General features: G+C 52.3%; 2 protein-coding genes across 2 annotated transcripts; both read right to left on the bottom strand.

The window, feature by feature from the left end:
* Nucleotides 1-7,852: 7,852 nt before the first annotated feature.
* LOC141477984 (olfactory receptor 14A16-like) lies at nt 7,853-8,788 on the bottom strand. The gene has a single exon (XM_074167122.1). It carries the CDS (start codon nt 8,786-8,788, stop codon nt 7,853-7,855), a length of 936 nt encoding a protein of 311 aa, XP_074023223.1.
* Nucleotides 8,789-15,454: 6,666 nt separating this feature from the next.
* Nucleotides 15,455-16,509, bottom strand: LOC141477985 (olfactory receptor 14C36-like). Its single transcript, XM_074167123.1, has one exon. The coding sequence runs from the start codon at nt 16,507-16,509 to the stop codon at nt 15,541-15,543; it is 969 nt and encodes a 322-aa protein (XP_074023224.1). The 3' UTR covers nt 15,455-15,540.
* Nucleotides 16,510-18,034: the final 1,525 nt, after the last annotated feature.

Genomic DNA, 18,034 nt, shown 5'->3' with positions numbered 1-18,034 from the left:
ATTGTGGTGTCCTATGTGCAGATCTTCAGGGCCGTGCTGAGGATCCCCTCTGAGCAGGGACGGCACAAAGACTTTTCCACGTGCCTCCCTCACCTGGCTGTGGTCTCCTTTTCAGAATCTCCAAGTCAGATTCAAACTCCAAAGTTTCCTGGAGTGGTAATGGTCCCCAAAAAACCCCTCAAAACCTCCCCAATGGCTGCTTAGATGAGAAAACTGGAGGCAGAGATGACAGGTAGACAAAGGGAATGTAAAGGTGGGAGAGATCTGAGTAAACCTGGCTGTGTTACATTAAGGCAAAGGGCCAAGCCGTTACCCCCAGCCCCTGGGAAGGGAGATCCTGTCCCTCCCACGTTACTCAGGGCTCTTCCTGGTGCAGTGTCATGTGCGGATGTTGGATGTCAATTGGAGGCAAGGGGGAGGGTATGGAGAGAGGAAGTTTTTTCTTCAGTAGAAGAGGACCAGGTTCGGGACCACTTGGCCAAACTGGACATTCATAAGTCCATGGGCCCAGATGGGATACACCCGCGAGTGCTGAGAGAGCTAGCAGAAGTTATCGCTGGGCCACTCTCTATCATATTTGAAAAGTCATGGAGAACAGGAGAGGTGCCTGAAGACTGGAGGAAGGCCAACATCACTCCAGTCTTCAAACAGGGCAAGAAGGAGGACCCAGGGAACTACAGACCAGTTAGTCTCACCTCCGTCCCTGGGAAGGTAATGGAGAGACTCATTCTAGATGTCATCTCCAAACAAGTTGAAGAGCAGGGGGTTATTGGAAGTGGGCAACATGGGTTTACCAAGGGTAAATCATGCTTGACCAATCTGATAGCTTTCTATGATGCCATAACTGGTTGGCTGGATGAGGGGAGGGCAGCAGATGTCATCTACCTTGACTTCAGCAAGGCTTTTGACACTGTCTCCCATAACATCCTCATTGGGAAACTAAGGAAGTGTGGGCTGGATGAGGGGACAGTGAGGTGGATTGAGAACTGGCTGTGTGACAGGACCCAAAGGGTAATGGTTAATGGAACAGGTTCAAGCTGGAGGCCTGTAACCAGTGGTGTCCCCCAGGGGTCAATACTTGGTCCAGTCCTGTTCAACATATTCATCAGTGACCTGGACGAGGGGACAGAGTGTATCCTCAGCAAGTTTGCTGATGATACCAAGTTGGGTGGGGTGGCTGACACCCCGGAGGGCCCTGCTGCCATCCAGCGAGACCTGGACAGACTGGAGAGCTGGGCAAGGAAGAACCTCATGAGGTTCAACAGGGAAAAGTGTAAGGTGCTACACCTGGGCAAGAAGAATGTCAGGCACCAATACAGGTTAGGTGTGGACCTGCTGGAGCCAAACTCCGAAGAGAAAGATCTGGGAGTCCTGGTAGACAGCAAAATGACAATGAGCAAGCAGTGTGCTCTTGTGGCCAGGAAGGCCAACGGAATCCTGGGCTGCATAGGGAGGAGTGTGGCCAGTAGGTCGAGGGAAGTCATTCTCCCCCTCTACTCTGCACTGGTGAGGCCACAACTGGAGTATTGCATCCAGTTCTGGGCTCCCCAATTCAAGAGGGACAGGGAACTACTGGAAAGAGTCCAGCGAAGGGCAACGAAAATGATTCAAGGATTGGAGCATCTCCCTTATGAAGAAAGGCTGACAGAGCTGGGACTCTTTAGCCTGGAGAAGAGAACGCTGAGGGGAGATCTTATCAATGCTTATAAGTATCTAAAGGGTGGGTCTAAGGAGGAGGGAGCCAGACTCTTTTCAGTGGTTGCCAGTGAGAGGATGGGGGGCAACGGGCACAAGTTGGAACATAGGAGGTTCCACTCAAATATGAGAAAAAACTTCCCCACGGTGAGGGTGCCAGAGCCCTGGAACAGGCTGCCCAGGGAGGGTGTGGAGTCCCCTTCTCTGGAGATTTTCAAGACCTGCCTGGATGCAGTCCTGAGTAACATGCTCTGACATGCTCTGGGCAATCCTGCTTCAGCAGGGGAGTTGGACCGGATGATCTCTATGGCCCCTTCCAACTCTAAAAAAAATTCTGTGAAATTCAGTGGAATACTGGGAACAGTGGGAGCCCTGGTATCCCATACTAGGAGCACTGGATACACTGCATCTTCATACTGGGAGCACTGGGAGCCCTGGTGCTTCATAATGGGAGCACTGGGAGCCCCTGTGTCTCATACTGGGAGCCCCTGTGTCTCATACTGGGAGCATTAGTATCCCCATTCTGGGAGCACTGGGAGCCCTGGTATCCTACATTGGGAGCACTGGAAGCTCTGGTGTCCCATACTGGAAGAACTGAGAGCCCTGGGGTCCCATATTGGGAGCTGGCCAGGGGAGGGGGCAGGAAGTCACCACTTGGGAGCGGGATGGGGCGTCCTGGGTCTGGTGGGTGAGCGGTGGTACCATAATGGTGTCTGTACATCCCTCTGTCAGTGGGATTGCTGTTGTTTTCCTGTTCCCTTTGCTGTTCTGTTCAACTGCCTTTGTCTCAACCGGCGATTTTGCCTTTCTCTTCTGATTCTCCCCACAGCTGTGGGGGGTTGAGAGAGCGGCCGCGTGGTTCTTTGTTGCCATCTGAGGCTATCCACGACAGTCCCTTTTGGCGCCCAACGTGTGGCATGAAGGGTTGACATAACGACAGATCTGACCTGAGCGTGCTAAAATGAATTTGTTATATGCATTTATTATATCAGTTAAATAGTCGCTGGTCACCATGTTGTTTGGTCGTTCTCATGGCTGTTTTATGTAAATTCTCATATACTTTATGTACTCCCCGTGATGATGTTTTTCACGGGGTCACCTCTGGGAGAGGGATCAGGATTATCATGTTGCTGTCTTGTGTCATATCAACTTATGATACGATGACATCGCTGTTCAGACAGTTCAGTTGGGGTGTTTATGTGGTACATGTTGTCTTGTCCATACATTGGCTATCATGTCTCATAATTTATTAAGAATCAAACCCAATCTATTAGGAGAAAAGGAGGGGATACTTTCCCCAGTTCTTTGGCCTTCCTTTTCTCCTTGGGTCCAGGTTTCACAGCTTTTGAGTATTTTGCGTATCCTTGGAATGCTGAAACCAGCCTGGTCCTATTGGTCCTATTGCTGGGTCTCCTGAATGTGTTCCAGGTCTTGCTTAAGGATAAACAACTATTCCAGACTCCCACCCAGAGCTCTGCCTTGAGGCTGGATAGTCATGGGAGGCATGGCATGTGGGAGAATATGGGCAGGTATCTAGAGAGCTTCTCACCTCTAGACCCTGATGGAGGGATAGAATAGCTGAAAGGAAACGGCCGTGGCTGTTCCAGAGAGGCACAACTCAGCGCCCTGTGCTGGGCCCTGGCCAGTATCTACCAAACACTGCTCGATATTATGCAGCACCCTCAGGGGAAAGAGATGGAAACCAGACAGAGAGACACTGCAGTTACTGCAACCTCTGTGACAGACATTGTGGCTGGACCGGAAATCCAGCCCGTGCCGGTATCAGTTGCCCTTGTACAGAAGAAGAACTACACCAAGAAATCAGTTCACTCAGTGAGGGATGGTGACGGACCAGGGCCATCAGAACAGAAGGAAGAGGCAGAATCAGAGATAATCACCCCATCCCTGTCCCTGAGTGAGCTTTGGGAGATGAGAAGGCATTTCAGCCGACTTCTGGTCGGGCTAGATGCTGGGCTGCTCCGATGCTGGGATAACGGGGCCAGTATCCTGGAATCAGAGGGTAGGGAAGCCAGGCAGCCGGGATCTCGGTCTCGGGAAGGGGGCTTTGAGAAGGCGATTGGGAAAAAGACACAAACTCTCAGCTTCTGGAGGTGATTCCTGTCAGGCATGAGGGAAAGGATCCCCTTCAGTGAAGATGTTGTATGCCATCCAAGCAAATGGAACACCATGGAGAGAGGTATCCAGTACCTGAGAGAATTACCCATGCAGGAGATGATTCAATATGACCTGGACAATGCACAGTTACCCACAGATCCAGAAGAGGTCCAATGCACAAGAAAGTCTCTCTTCCACCCTCATTGCGGCTGTGGAGAATTGCTAATGCGTTCTTCTCAATCCCTCTGGCAGCAGAGGGCAGGCCACAGTTTGCTTCCACCTGGAGAGGCTTCCAATGCCCCTGGAATCAACTGCCCCAGAGCTGGGAGCGCAGCCCCACCATTGGCCATGGGCTGATCCAGACTGCACTGGAACAGCGTGAAGCTCCAGAACATCATCATTACATTGATGACATCATTGCATGGGGCAACTCAGTAGAAGAAGTTTTTGAGAAAGGGAAGAAAATAATCCAAAGCCTTATGGAAGCAGATTTTTCCATAAAACAAAGTAAGGTCAAGGGACCTGTGCAGGAGATCCAGTTTTTAGGAGCAAAATGGCAAGATGGATGCCATCAGATCCCAATGGACATGATCAACAAAATTGCCGCAATGTCCCTACTGACTAGAAAAAAGGAAACACAAGCTTTCTTTGGCATTGTGGGTATTTGGAGGATGCATATCCCAGATTACAGTCTGATTGTGATCCCTCTGTATCAAGTAACCTGGAAGAAGAACGATTTTAAATGGGGCTCTGATCAAGAACAAGCTTTTGAACAAATTAAACTGTAAATAGTCCATGCAGTAGCCCTTGGGCCAGTCCGGGTGGGAAAAGGTGTTAAAAACATGCTCTAGACCGCAGCCGGGGAGAATGGCTCCACCCGGAGCCTCTGGCAGAAAGCACCAAGGGACACTTGTGGTTGACCCGTGGAGTTTTGGAGTGGGAGATATGGAGGATCTGAAGCCCACATAGGGACATGGGTTATTGTTGGCCTTGAAAATGTGAGATTTACCGTTGGAGTCAATGACTGTGAAGGTCCTTTCCAACCGAAATGATTCTATGAGTGTTTGCTTCTTTTGAGGCGCAGGACTCATCCTCGCCCCTTCTTTGGGAGGCCAGGAGGTGTCATAGAATTTTCCTGCCCTGGGCACTGCTCACCCCCACTTCCCCTGGGTGGACCCCTGGGGTTTTGGAGATGGGGATACAGAGGATCTGAAGCCCACTGTACTCCAACTGAAGAAGAGATATTGGCAGCGTATGAAGGGGTCTGAGCTGCTTCGGAAGTGGTTGGTACAGAAGCAGAACTCCTTGTAGCACCTCGACTGCCGGTGCTGGGCTGGATGTTCAAAGACAGGGTCCCTGCCACACATCATGCAACGGATGCCACGTGGAGAAAGTGGATTGCGCTGATCACACAGCGAAATGGGATGGGAAACCCCAGTCACCCAGGAATTCTGGAAGTGATCATGGACTAGCCAGAATGCAGGGATATCTAATTTTAACAGAGGAGGAGGTGACAAATGTGGAAGAGTCCCCACTGTATAATAAACTACCAGAAAGTGAGAAGTATGTCCTGCTCACTGATGGTCTTGATGGATTGTAGGAAACATGGAAAGCGGAAGGCTGCTGTGTAGAGTCCTACACAACAAGTTGCAGAAGGACAAGGTGAACCGAGCCAGTTTGCAGAGGTGAAAGCCATCCAGCTGGCCTGAGACGTTGCCGGAAGAGAGAAATGGCCAGTACTTTATCTCTGTACCAACTCATGGATGGTGGCAAATGCTCTGTGGGGGAGGTTACAGCAGCGGAAGCAGAGCAACTGGCAGAGCAGAGGCAAACTCATCCGGGCAGCCGAACTGCAGCAAGATATTTCTGCCTGGATAGAGAATCTGGTTGTGAAAGTATATCATGTACCCAAGAGTCAGGGCACTCAGGAACAGCAGAACAACCAGCAGGTGGATCGGGCTGCTAAGATTGAAGGGGCTCAGGTGGATCTGGCCTGGCAGCATAAGGGTGAACTATTCATAGCTCGATGGGCCCATGACACCTCAGGAGGTGGTGAGGAAAAGACGCAACATATAGATGGGCTCATGATCGGGTGGTGGATCTGACCATGGACACTATCGCCAGGTTATTCATGAATGTGAGACACGAGCTGCAATCAAGCAAGCCAAGCAGTTAAAGCCTCTGTGGTGTGGAGGACGATGGCTGAAATACAAATCTGGTGAAGCCTGGCAGGTTGATGATATCACACTGCCACAAACGCGTGAAGGCACTTGCCATGCGCTCACAATGGTGGAGGCAACCACCAGATGACTGGAGACATACCCCGTGCCCCATTCCACCACCCAGAAAAGCATCCTGGGCCTTGGAAAGCAAGTTTTATGGTGACACAGAACCCCGGAGAGAATTGAGTCAGACAACGGGACTCATTTCTGAAACAGCCTCATTGACAGCTGGGCCAAAGGGCAGGGTCTGTCACATCCCCCATCACACACCCGCCTCTGGGAAGATCAAACGATACAATGGACTGTTAAAGACTACACTGAGAGCAATGAGTGCTGGGACCTTCAAACACTGGGATACACGTTTAGCCAAGGCCACCTGGTTAGTCAACACTGGGGCATCTACCAGTTGAGCTGGTCCTCCCCAATCAAAACTTCCATGTACTGTGGAAGGGGATAAAGCCCCCGTAGTGCACGTGAAGAATATGTGAAGGAAAACAGTCTGGGTTATTCCTGCCTCGGGCAAAGGCAAACCCATCCATAGGGTTACTTTTGCTCAAGGACCTGGGTGCTCTCGGTGGTTGATGCAGAAGAATGGTGAGGTCTGATATGTACCTCATGGGGATTTCAATTTGGGTGAGAATAACCAATAAACTAAATTGCATGAAGTTAGTTGTTTAATTACTCCTATATATATCGTCGCTGCTAGGGTTGCTATATGCCACATCAACGGTATTGCAATGAGAATTGCTGAAATGAATGAAGAATGAAGTTTGATGAAACCAAGTCAAGTGCAGCGATGATGGAACCAGAACTGGCCTCAGCAACTGGTACCTGGCAGTTTCCATGAGATCGACAGACCATGGGCATGGGCTGTGCCAGATACACCAGCTGCGAGCTCCAGGTGCAGCATACAACAGTTGTGCACCACCCCATCTCTCCTGCCCTGAAAGACTGTTCTGACAGATGGAGCCCAAAGTCATGGACCAAATGAACTCAGCGGACATTTCAGAGGAAGGGCCCATAGACTAAGGGAATGATATCTCTATGTGTGTATAAATATATATATCTATCTCTCATAGACAGGAAAAGTGTTGGTGATTTATTGAAAACTGCAAGACCTGAGCATGACGTAGATGGTAGTTTTCTTCCTTGTAGCTGCTCAGTTTTGGATTTAGTATGAGAATAATGCTGATAACATATTCTTGTTGCTAAAGAATATTTGTAATTAGTGAAGGACTTTTTTCAGCTTCCACAGAAGGTGGAGGGAGCACAGAGAGGACAAGCTGGCCAAGGGAATATTCCAAACCGTAGTAATCGTGCTCATGACTATATACATGGGGGCTGGTGGGGGGAAGCAATCTGCAATCACTGCTGAAGACAGGCTGTGCAATCGATCATTGGCTGGTGACAGCAATTTGTGTTGCATCGAATATTTTATATCTTCTTTTACCATTATTATTTTCCTCTTCCATTACTGTTCTATTAATCTGTTTTGTCTCAACCTATGAGTTTTTTTAAAACTTTTTCACCCTCTTCACCCTATTCTCCTAGGGATGGGGGGGTGAGGAGCGTGTGAAGGGCTGTGTTGTCCTAGTTGGCGGCAAGGGTTTAACCAAAACAACCTGGGAGATCCCATTTTATTGAAGAGCTGTTATCTGACAGGACACATCAGACACAGTGCTGTGCAAGAGTCAGGCAAAATAGGATCAAGCCTCAAGACAAGTAGCATAAACCCAGAAAATTATCAATACATAGGAATATCACAAGAGAGACAAAAAGCAAGACAAATGCTGGGGAATGTGCAGAGAAGCAGAGGCAGGTTATTGTTGGTGAAATAGCGTCCCTTGGGCCAGTTTCCAAAGGGCAGCCCTGAGCTCCTGGTTCTTCATGCTGTAGATGAGGGGGTGCATTGCTGGAGGCACCACTGAGTACAGAATTGCCACCACTGAGTCTGGAACTGTGGAAGAGATGGAGAGGGGCTTCACGTGGGCAAACACTCCAGGGCTGACAAACAAGGAAACCACGGCCAGGTGAGGGAGGCACATGGAAAAGGCTTTGTGCCGTCCCTGCTCAGAGGGGATCCTCAGCACGGCCCTGAAGATCTGCACATAGGACACCACAATGAAAACAAAACAACCAAATACTAAACAGGCACCAATCACAATAAGCCCAGCTTCCCTGAGGTAGGAGTCTGAGCAGGAGAGCTTGAGGATCTGAGGGACTTCACAGAAGAACTGATCCACAGCATTGCCCTGGCAGAGGGATAGTGAAAATGTACTGGCCGTGTGCAGGAGAGCAGTGAGAAACCCAGTGCCCCAGGCAGCTGCTGCCATGTGGACACAAGCTCTGCTGCCCAGGAGGGTCCCGTAGTGCAGGGGCTTGCAGATGGCAATGTAGCGGTCATAGGCCATGACAGTGAGCAGACAATACTCTGCTGTGATTAAGAAGAGAAAGAAGAAGAGCTGAGCAGCACATCCTGCATAGGAGATGGCCCTGGTGTCCCAGAGGGAATTGGCCATGGCTTTGGGGACAGTGGTGGAGATGGAGCCCAGGTCAATGACAGAGAGGTTGAGGAGGAAGAAGTACATGGGGGTGTGGAGGCGGTGGTCACAGGCGATGGCAGTGATGATGAGTGCGTTTCCCAGGAGGGCAGCCAGGTAGATGCCCAGGAAGAGCCAGAAGTGCAAGAGCTGCAGTTCCCGTGTGTCTGTGAATGCCAGGAGGAGGAACTGGGTGATGGAGCTGCTGTTGGACATTTGCTCTCCGCTGTGCATGGAGGACTGTCAACAGAAGGAAAGACAGCAGTTAGGGCAGACGCCTCTCAAAAAAGTCTCTTCAATTGCTCTTAGAGACCCATGGAACTGCCCCTCCCCTTTGGGGAAGACCTTTGGATGTCACTTTTGTACACACTGTGGTTGGTTCTGGCTCATTATTCTTCGGGGAGCTATACTGCCATAAGTAATTAGGAACACGGAGTGTCCTCAGATTAAATCCACTCATGGCATCAAAGGGCTTTTCAGCTTTGTCACATCCAATTCACCTGACTGCAGAGCAGAGCTGAGGGCACTTGTTTGTTTGTTTGTTCTCTTCTAGTTTCCCCTCCACACCTCAGCAGTGTTTTTATGGCAGAAATACTTGACATTTCTGGTTTGCTGCATGGAAAACCTTGTGGTTCCTAAAAGCCAAGGGGACTGTCCCTCAGTGCAGAGTGAGGACAGCCCGTCTGTCCATCAGTATTGCTCTCAGCTGCCCTGTGCTGGTACCTCTCTAGCTAAAGGATGATCACAAGGAGAAAGCTCCTCTGAAAAAAAGTGCTGAGAGTAGGAGAGGCAAATTTACAATTGCAGGTCTCCCAATCGCTCATCCCCATCTCACTGGACCCGAGGAGCATCTCAGCTCTCCCCTCCCAGCCAGGGACACAGAGGCCCCACCACAGCTGCCTACATTCAGCCCTCCAGCAGGACTGACATGGCCTTGGCACTGTCATCTCTACTCTGTGGGGCTCCGAGAAAACACAGAGATGCCACAGGAAAACTGTGCCCTTCTGGTGGGCGGCGTGGCACCCAACAGGACCCTCCAAGGGAAGGGTAAACTGTCCTAATGATGGGGCATCCTGATGGGATGGTCAGCTTACTCCCAGCCCCACACACTGCAGCTCCCAGAGACCCCAAGGGCATTTGGAGGCTTTTCCTCCATGGACAGGACATGCAGCATCAGAGTCTGAGCTGCAGCTGAATCCTCACCCCCCACCACGGCCAAAAGAAGGGGAAGAACAAGGGCAGCAGGGCCAAGAGGGGAACAGGCCAAAGTTCTCCTGCCAAGAGAGGCAGGACAGGGAGACACAGTCAGACACTCGAGCATTTCTCCTCCTTGCTGGTTGGGATGCTGGGAAGGAGTCTCAGGACTAAGCCCCTGGGATATGAAGGGGTTGGGGGCTCTACTGTGTGGGAGAGGAGACCGGGAAGTTTCTGCAGGGAAGGCATCTGCGCTGCAGGGGATGGCAGGGAGGTGCTGGAATCCCCCCTCCCATCGCCTTTCCTGTAGCAGCTCCCTCTCACTCCCTGCCCATGGCTCTGCTGCCTGGACTGTCCCTGCCAGGGGCTGTTGCTTTGTCCCCAGGTCTCCTCCCTTTCAGTGCTCAGAGACTCCATCCCACCTGCTGAGGGCTCAGCTCTGCCCTGCAGACACCTTCTGCAGCAGGGAATGGCCCAGGGGCATCTCTGGGTGTGCACGGGGTAAGGAGAAGCTCACACAAGTGCTAACCAGAAGACTGAGGCAAAGAAGTTGTTCAGTAGCTCAGCCTTATCCATATCCTGGGTGGCCAGGTCTCCTGTTCCCTTCCGGAGATGGTCCACCACTTCCCGAGCCTTGCCTTTATCCCTGACATATCTATAGAAGTTTTTCTTATTGTCTTTCTTGACATCCCTGGCTAGATTTAGTTCTGCCTGGGCTTTCGCTTGCCTGATCTGGTTCCTGGCCACTCGGACAGTCTCTCTATATTTTGCCCAGTCCACCCATCCCTGCTTCCACCCTCTATGGGCCTCCTCTTTGGTCCTGAGCTTGTCCAGCAGCTCCTTGTTCAGCCACACAGCCCTGCTGGCTATTTTGCCCGACTTCTTCTTTGGGATGCACCTCTCCTGAGTTTGGAGGAGGCGATCCTTGAATGCCAAGCAGATTCCACCGCTTTGAATGCCAACGATTCCGGGATCCCCAGGCCCAGCCCCATAGATTCAGGAATCCCCCAGCCCCATAGACTCAGGAGTCCTCCAGCCCCAGCCCCATAGATTCAGGAATCCCCCATCCACAGCCCCATAGATTCAGGCGTCCTCTATGCACAGCGCCAAAGATTTAGGCGACTCCCAGCCCCACAGATTGTGGGCTCCCCCATCGCCAGCCCCATAGAATCCCAGAATCGTCTGGGTTGGAAGGAGCCTTTAAGATCATCGCCATGACCCATGTCATGGGGGGATCTATGGGTCCTGTGGGTTGAAGCTATGGGTCCTGTTGTTGGATCTGTGGGTTGGGCAGGGGGGGATGTATGGGTTCAGGAAGTCCCATGGGGGAATCTATGGGTCCCAAGGTGGATCTATGGGTGCCAGAAGGGATCTATGCGTCTTGGGGGGGGGGGTGGGGGTTTCGCGGAATCTATGAGTCCCAAGATACAGGTTGGATCAATGGGCCACGGCCAATGGGATGAGGTTTAATAAGGCCAAGTGCCGGGTCCTGCATTTTGGTCACAACAACCCCAGGAACGCTACAGGCTTGGGGAAGAGTGGCTGTAAGGCTGCCCAGCAGAAAAGGACCTGGGGGTGTTGGTGGACAGCCGGCTTAACGTGAGCCAGCAGTGTGCCCAGGCAGCCAAGAAGGCCAACGGCATCCTGGCCTGTATCAGGAATAGCATGGCCAGCAGGAGTAGGGCAGTGATGGTGCCTCTGTACTGGGCACTGGTGAGGCCTCACCTCGAGGGCTGTGTTCAGTTCTGGGCCCCTCACTCCAGGAGGGACATTGAGCTGCTGGAGCGTGTCCAGAGGAGAGCCACCAAGCTGGTGAGGGGTCTAGAGAAGAAGTCATATGAGGAGAGGCTGAGGGAACTGGGCATGTTTAGTTTGGAGAAGAGGAGGCTGAGGGGGGACCTCATTGCCCTCTACAACTGCCTGAAAGGAGGGTGTAGAGAGGTGGGTGTTGGCCTCTTCTCCCAAGGGAATAATGACAGGACCAGAGGAAATGGTCTAAAGTTGCAGCAGGGGAGGATTAGATTAGATATGAGGAAGAATTACTTTACTGAGAGGGTGGTCAGGCACTGGAACAGCCTGCCCAGGGAGGTGGTGGAGTCGCCATCCCTGAAGGTATTTAAGAACTGTGTAGACATGGCACTTCAGGGCATGCTCTAGTGCCCAAGATTGTTGCTTTGCGTCTGTTTGTGGGTGGGTGTGGGGTGTGGTTGTGCGTGTTTGTTTTGGTTTTGGTTTTTTTGTTTGTTTGGTGGGTTTTCTTTTGGGTTTTTTTTGTTGGTGTGACTCGATGATCTCAAAGGTCCCTTCCAACCAAGAAGATTCTGTGATTCTGTGAATGTATGAGGGTGATGAAAGGGAAGAACTTAGAAGCGGGAAAGAGAGAAAAGGAGAACCAAAGGTTCGGCTCAGCATGTGATGAGCCCAGTTGGGGGTTACCTGCCCAACAACCTTGAGTCAAGGACTTGAGTGGGCAAAAAAAAGCTCCAGCTGAGTGAACCAAACTTATGTCTGCTCATTTCTATGGTCACGGGGGACCTGAGCGATCTCCTTATCATTGTCAAGGGAGGAGCCATGGTGAATCATTCACTCATGCTGGATGGGGCCTTGGGAGGTCTCCACGGAGAGTTGGAGAAAGGAGAAACGTGGGTTGGGCTGTATGTATGCTGGCTATGTTAGTTTAGGCTGTGTACTTATAGACACGCAGAGTCTATAAGTTTCCCTTCAGGAGCTTGTCTTAGACCCTCTGTCTATCTGGGAGCTGGCCCCAGGATCCCCTCATTTCCCCAGTCCCCCCACGCACCTACAAACACACACGCAAATGGCTCTCTCCAGCGCAGACTCTCAGCCTCATTCAGGCTGGAAGGTGCCAGCTTCCGCTTTCTCTGTGCTTCCTCTTCATGCTGGATGTTAGTCAGGAGCTCCTTTCTCGCCCATTGCTGCCTCCTCCCACCCATTTTCTGCATCTCAGGGTGGACAATTCTATATCCTGAAGACGTGAGCCTTGAGCACAGAACACTCTCTGTGCACCTCTTTTCCACGAGGCTGCATCCCATAGCATTTTTGCAAGCAGGTCCTGCAGCAGGCCAAAGCCTGCTCTCCTGTGTCCTGCTCTTTGCCTTGTTCCTTTATGGAAGGGCCTGCAAACATGAGGCTTCTTCCAAATTGTCTGAAGAAGGGTTCATCTACCTCCTCTTCCAGATCAAGAGATCCATAGCAGACATCTACCCACCACAATGTTGCCCATGAGCGTCTGCCCTCTCGTGCCGCCCGCTGACTGCCCGTCCCCAGGCAGAGCTGCCTTCCTGCTGCTCTCTCACAGAAAGAGCAATTTCCCCCTCCACATCCAGACACGTGGCTTTATCAGTACCAGACCCCCAAGACCCTACCGCTTCTCCAGGAGGTGGTTTGGGCCACATTATCTACCCACAGCCAACCTGCAGACTTTCTGGGCTCTCCAGTATCCACTCCAGGCTTAGGGACTCAAAAATAACTAGCTCTCAGGCCTCTTCTGCTTGCTGGCTGCTCTGGGGTGATGTTTGCTAGTGGTTACACCTGCTGACACATACACCAACACGACATGCACACACACACAGGTCTCTCCAGTTGCTGCCCCCCCAGAGAATCACAGAATCATAGAATATCTCAAGTTGGAAGGGACCCATAAGGATCATAAAGTCCAACTCCCTGCTCCTCACAGGAGTACCTAGAACTAAACCATATGACGAAGAGTGTTGTCCAGATGCTCCTTGACCTCTGACAGGCTTGCTGCCGTTACCACTTCCCTGGGGAGCCGTTCCAGTGACCCACCACCCTCTCAGTGAAGAACCTTTTCCTCATGTCCAACCTGAACGTTCCTTGATGCAGCCACATTCCATTTCTTCATGTCCTACAGCTGGTCACCAGAGAGAGGAGATCAGCACCTCCCCTCCGCTGCCCTCCTTGAGAAAGTTGCAGACTGCAATAAAGTCACCCCTCAGCCTTCTCTTCTCCAAGCTGAACAAGAACGTGAGCCCCTGTGACTTGTGGTTCCCACTTGAGTGGCTACCACTTGGACCTCCATCCGTATGAAAAGAGAGAGCCCCCTCCTCCCAGCTTCCCACCCACCATACCATCCACTTCTTCAGCCTAGACAGCATGCATCTGGCTATAAGGACACTGTGGGAGATGATGTCAAAGGCCTTGCGAAAGGCCAGGTCCACAGCATTTGTTCCTGGAGTCACACACAGAAATGTCGGGGTGCTGCCAGGTGCCCACGTCTCAGCTGACCTTGTGCGCTTCTTATACACACGGGGGTGATCAGAGACGGGAGTCCTTTCCTTGCACACGCAGAGGCAGAGCACTGCAGCAGTCCCAGTGTCCCTCTGACCTCCTGCTGCCGCTCCTGGGGGCTGGGAGGCACTGCAGAGCTGTGGTGTATCGCCCTGCTCTGCACTTGCCCTGAGGAACGGACACGGGGACGTGGGTTCAAGGGAGCACATCCCAGTGCTGCATTCGGGTGTTTTGCCAGGGGAGTTACTCTCCAAGTGAAGTGACCTCCAGACACTGTCTGTCCCACAGGCCTTCATGGAACCCCCAGGAAGAGCTGATGGTGTTTGTGCTCACCCGGGTCCATCTCCCCACACGCACACAAAGTGCATGCTTAGGTCTCACCTGTACAATGCCAAGATGGATTCTGACCTCGTCATTCAATGTCCCTCAGTGGCGGGACAAACAACCTCTCCAAGCTGGGGTGGGAGGCTGGTACTGGAAACGGTGGTTGTTATTGGCCGGCCTGTGATGATGGCCCTGGGGCAGCTTCCCTGGGATGCCCAGGGAACACGAGCACAGCCCAGACCCTGCTCTGCTGCTCCTTCACGTCTCTCGCAGGAGCCTGGCAGTGGGAAGACACCGCTGTGTGCCCCCACCCTGCACGCTCCCACGCTTTAGCTGTTCACTGGGGTTTTCCCCTGGAGGACACTTGTCAGCTCAGCCATCCCAGACCCTCCATGGCTCTTGCCACCTCTTTGCCCTCTCCCCAGCCAAGCCCAGCAGAGCTTCCTATTAGAGGAAAAGGAAGCCAGTGAGAATGTCCACCCAGCTGGCATGCTGAGGAGATCTCCACCCCGGGCAGCTTGCAGCCTCAACTGCCAAACTTGTTCCCCAGGACAGCATGAGAGAATTGGCCCAGGAGATGCTCAGGCAGCTCCTTTTGCTCCAGGGACAGGGCAGCCTGCCCCGAGCTGCCACCCACAGCAAAGGGTTTCTCTTTCCATGTCTCCCCTGGACACACACGGTGCCCTGCTCTTCTCCTGGGACATCCCGTCTCCCCAAAGAGGCTTTTCCCTCAAGAGCTTATCTGTGCTGGCCTGGCCAGCCATTCTTGCACCCCTTCCCCAGGCTTCCCACAGCCCCCAGGCTGGTGGTGTTGCTCTGCAGAGCAAGTGGGCTGTGGTGCCCAGGGCCGTGCTGGTCAGGCTGGGAGGCAGACGCAGCTCAGGGTGGCTACTGAGCCCCCAGCTCAGCACCAAGACTCTGACCCTGCAGAAGATCTCGGACAAACACATCGGCACAGGGTCCTTTATTTTATTTAAACACAAAGAGAGAACAGCTCCTTATTTACACAGGCTCTGGGTCATGCAAGACAGGATTATAGTCACATAGAAACAGGAAAAAGAATTATTTCGTTTATTTTTTTTTATTTTTGGAGGGCATGAATACAACCAAGAAAAGATAAAACCAAATATACCAAACCAAAAAAGTCTACAAAAGATAGGTTAGGTGTGTAATGAGTTACATCACGAGTGATGTGCAAAAGAAGATGGGAATTTCACTGCTGCTTCTGAGAAGGAAGCGGTCATCAGTTTCCTTAGGGCATCATTGAGCTCCTTGTTCCTCAGGCTGTAGATGAGGGGGTTCAGTACTGGAGGCACCACTGAGTACTGAAATGATAGGAACAGGTTCAGGGATGGGGAGGAGATGGAGGGGGGCTTTGGGTAGGCAACCATGCCAGTGCTGATAAACAGGGAGACCACGGCCAGGTGAGGGAGGCACATGGAAAAGGCTTTGTGCCGTCCCTGCTCAGAGGGCATCCTCAGCACGGCCCTGAAGATCTGCACATAGGACACCACAATGAAAACAAAACAACCAAATGCTAAACAGACACTGACCACAAGAAGCCACACTTCCCTGAGGTAGGAGTCTGAGCAGGAGAGCTTGAGGATCTGGGGGATTTCACAGAAGAACTGGTCCACAGCATTGCCCTGGCAGAGGGGTAGGGAAAATGTATTGGCCGTGTGCAGCACAGTGTAGAGGAAAACACTGCCCCAGGCAGCTGCTGCCATGTGGACACAAGCTCTGCTGCCCAGGAGGGTCCCGTGGTGCAGGGGTTTGCAGATGGCAACATAGCGGTCGTATGCCATGATGGTGAGGAGAGAAAACTCTGCTGAAATGAAAAAGACAAACAGAAAGAGCTGGGCAACACATCCTGCAAAGGAGATGGCCCTGGTGTCCCAGAGGGAGTTGGCCATGGCTTTGGGGACAGTGGTGGAGATGCAGCCCAGGTCAATGACAGAGAGGTTGAGGAGGAAGAAATACATGGGGGTGTGGAGGTGGTGGTCACAGGCGATGGTGGTGATGATGAGTGCGTTTCCCAGGAGGGCAGCCAGGTAGATGCCCAGGAAGAGCCAGAAGTGCAAGAGCTGCAGCTCCCGTGTGTCTGCAAACGTCAGGAGGAGGAACCGGGTGATGGAGCTGCTGTTGGACATCTCCTGCCTCTGGGCATCGATCACTGAACAAAGAGGAAAGGACAGAGGCAAGGTTGGGGAGAATTGTATGAGCACAATCAAAGCCATTCCTCATCCTACACACTCCCTGCCACTTTGCCATTTCTATGAGATCATTCAGCTCTGTGCCTGGAGCTCTGACTGCTGCTGGCCGAGTGTGCCGGGAGAAGCAGGACGTCTGCCCACAGGCTGATGAGGAGTCAGCCCTGCTCTGCAACAGCAGATTCCTGGGAATGGTGTGGGCTGTCCTTGTTTTCAAATTTCTCAGATAAACCTCTCCTCATGCAAAAGGGCTCGTCACTATCTGCACCCCCATTGCCAAGAAACCATAGTCACAAAAGAGTTTGAGAGAGGCTCTTTTGCAGCTCTCTCCCATCTCAGCTGAAGATTTTCTTGCATTTCAGGAACGCTCATTATTTCTGCTACATTCAGGGACAACAAAGTGAGACCTTTGAGGCAGAGGATCACCTGTGGGTTAGTGCAGAGAGAGGGGAGATGGTCTGTCCCTCTATCTTGCTCCCAACAGCCCTCTCTGCTTGTGCCTTTCTGAGACAGGGGGTCATCACACTCACACGGTGACCTGAAAAGAACTGGGCACTGCTGAGAGCAGAGAAAGCCACCGCCGAGTGCTCGGTGTCTCCCCCTTCAAGGTCTCAGCACCCCACTTCTGGCCAAGGACGCACAGGGTTCATTTCACAAACCCAGCGGCATTTCCTTGGTCGTAGCATCTCTCCGCTTCTCCACAGGGCACTCAGGTAACACCAGGATGCTCTAGGACAGATTTGCATCTGGAAGGCAGCTCAGTGCTTGGAAGGACACCCCACGGAGAAACCCAAGTGTCCTAAGGATGGTGTCTCAGTAAGGGAGAGCCAGCTCGTTCCTCAGGGGATGACACAGCCCCACAGTCACATTGCCCACAGCCCCACAGGTCAGAGGAGAGCTTGGACACTTCGTTCCCATGGACACACCTGCCTGGGAGGAATCACAAGAGCAGTGCCTCACTCGGCTGCTGCATCTCCCATCCCCAGAGAGCCCGACTGAGAGAACAAGGTGACAATATCAGAGACAAGTGGAGAAACAAGTTAAAATGCAGGGATGGTCTGGCTGAGAGAGACAAGTGGAGAGAGAGCCGGGCACTCAGGACAGCGTTACCCTCACCCAGCTGGGCACACCACCTCCCCAGCAGGAACTTTGCTGGGCCGGTTCTCTCAGCTCCTGTGCTCTGGAGGGGAAAACGGACACACGCTTAGGGAGATGCCCCACGGCTCTGCTGGAGCTCTGGCTTCACAGGAGGGTTGTTCATGCCTTGGACCACAAAGCCTTGAGGACAGGGCTTTGCTGGGTGGGACAGGAGGCAAGGGGGCTTGCTCAGAGGAAGGGGTCTGCATTGGAGGGGATCACACAGAGAGTTCTGAATTCTCCCTCCCACAACATTTCTGGTTTAATTTCCTCTCCCTCCCTGATCATATCCCTTCTGCCAGGAGATTTTCCTCCTGGAAGGTGTTTC

The sequence above is a fragment of the Numenius arquata genome, unplaced genomic scaffold (genome assembly GCF_964106895.1).
Source record: "Numenius arquata unplaced genomic scaffold, bNumArq3.hap1.1 HAP1_SCAFFOLD_724, whole genome shotgun sequence".
Lineage (NCBI taxonomy): Eukaryota > Metazoa > Chordata > Aves > Charadriiformes > Scolopacidae > Numenius > Numenius arquata.
Note: the sequence above shows the minus strand (reverse complement) of the source record. Positions and strands in the feature narration are given on the sequence as shown.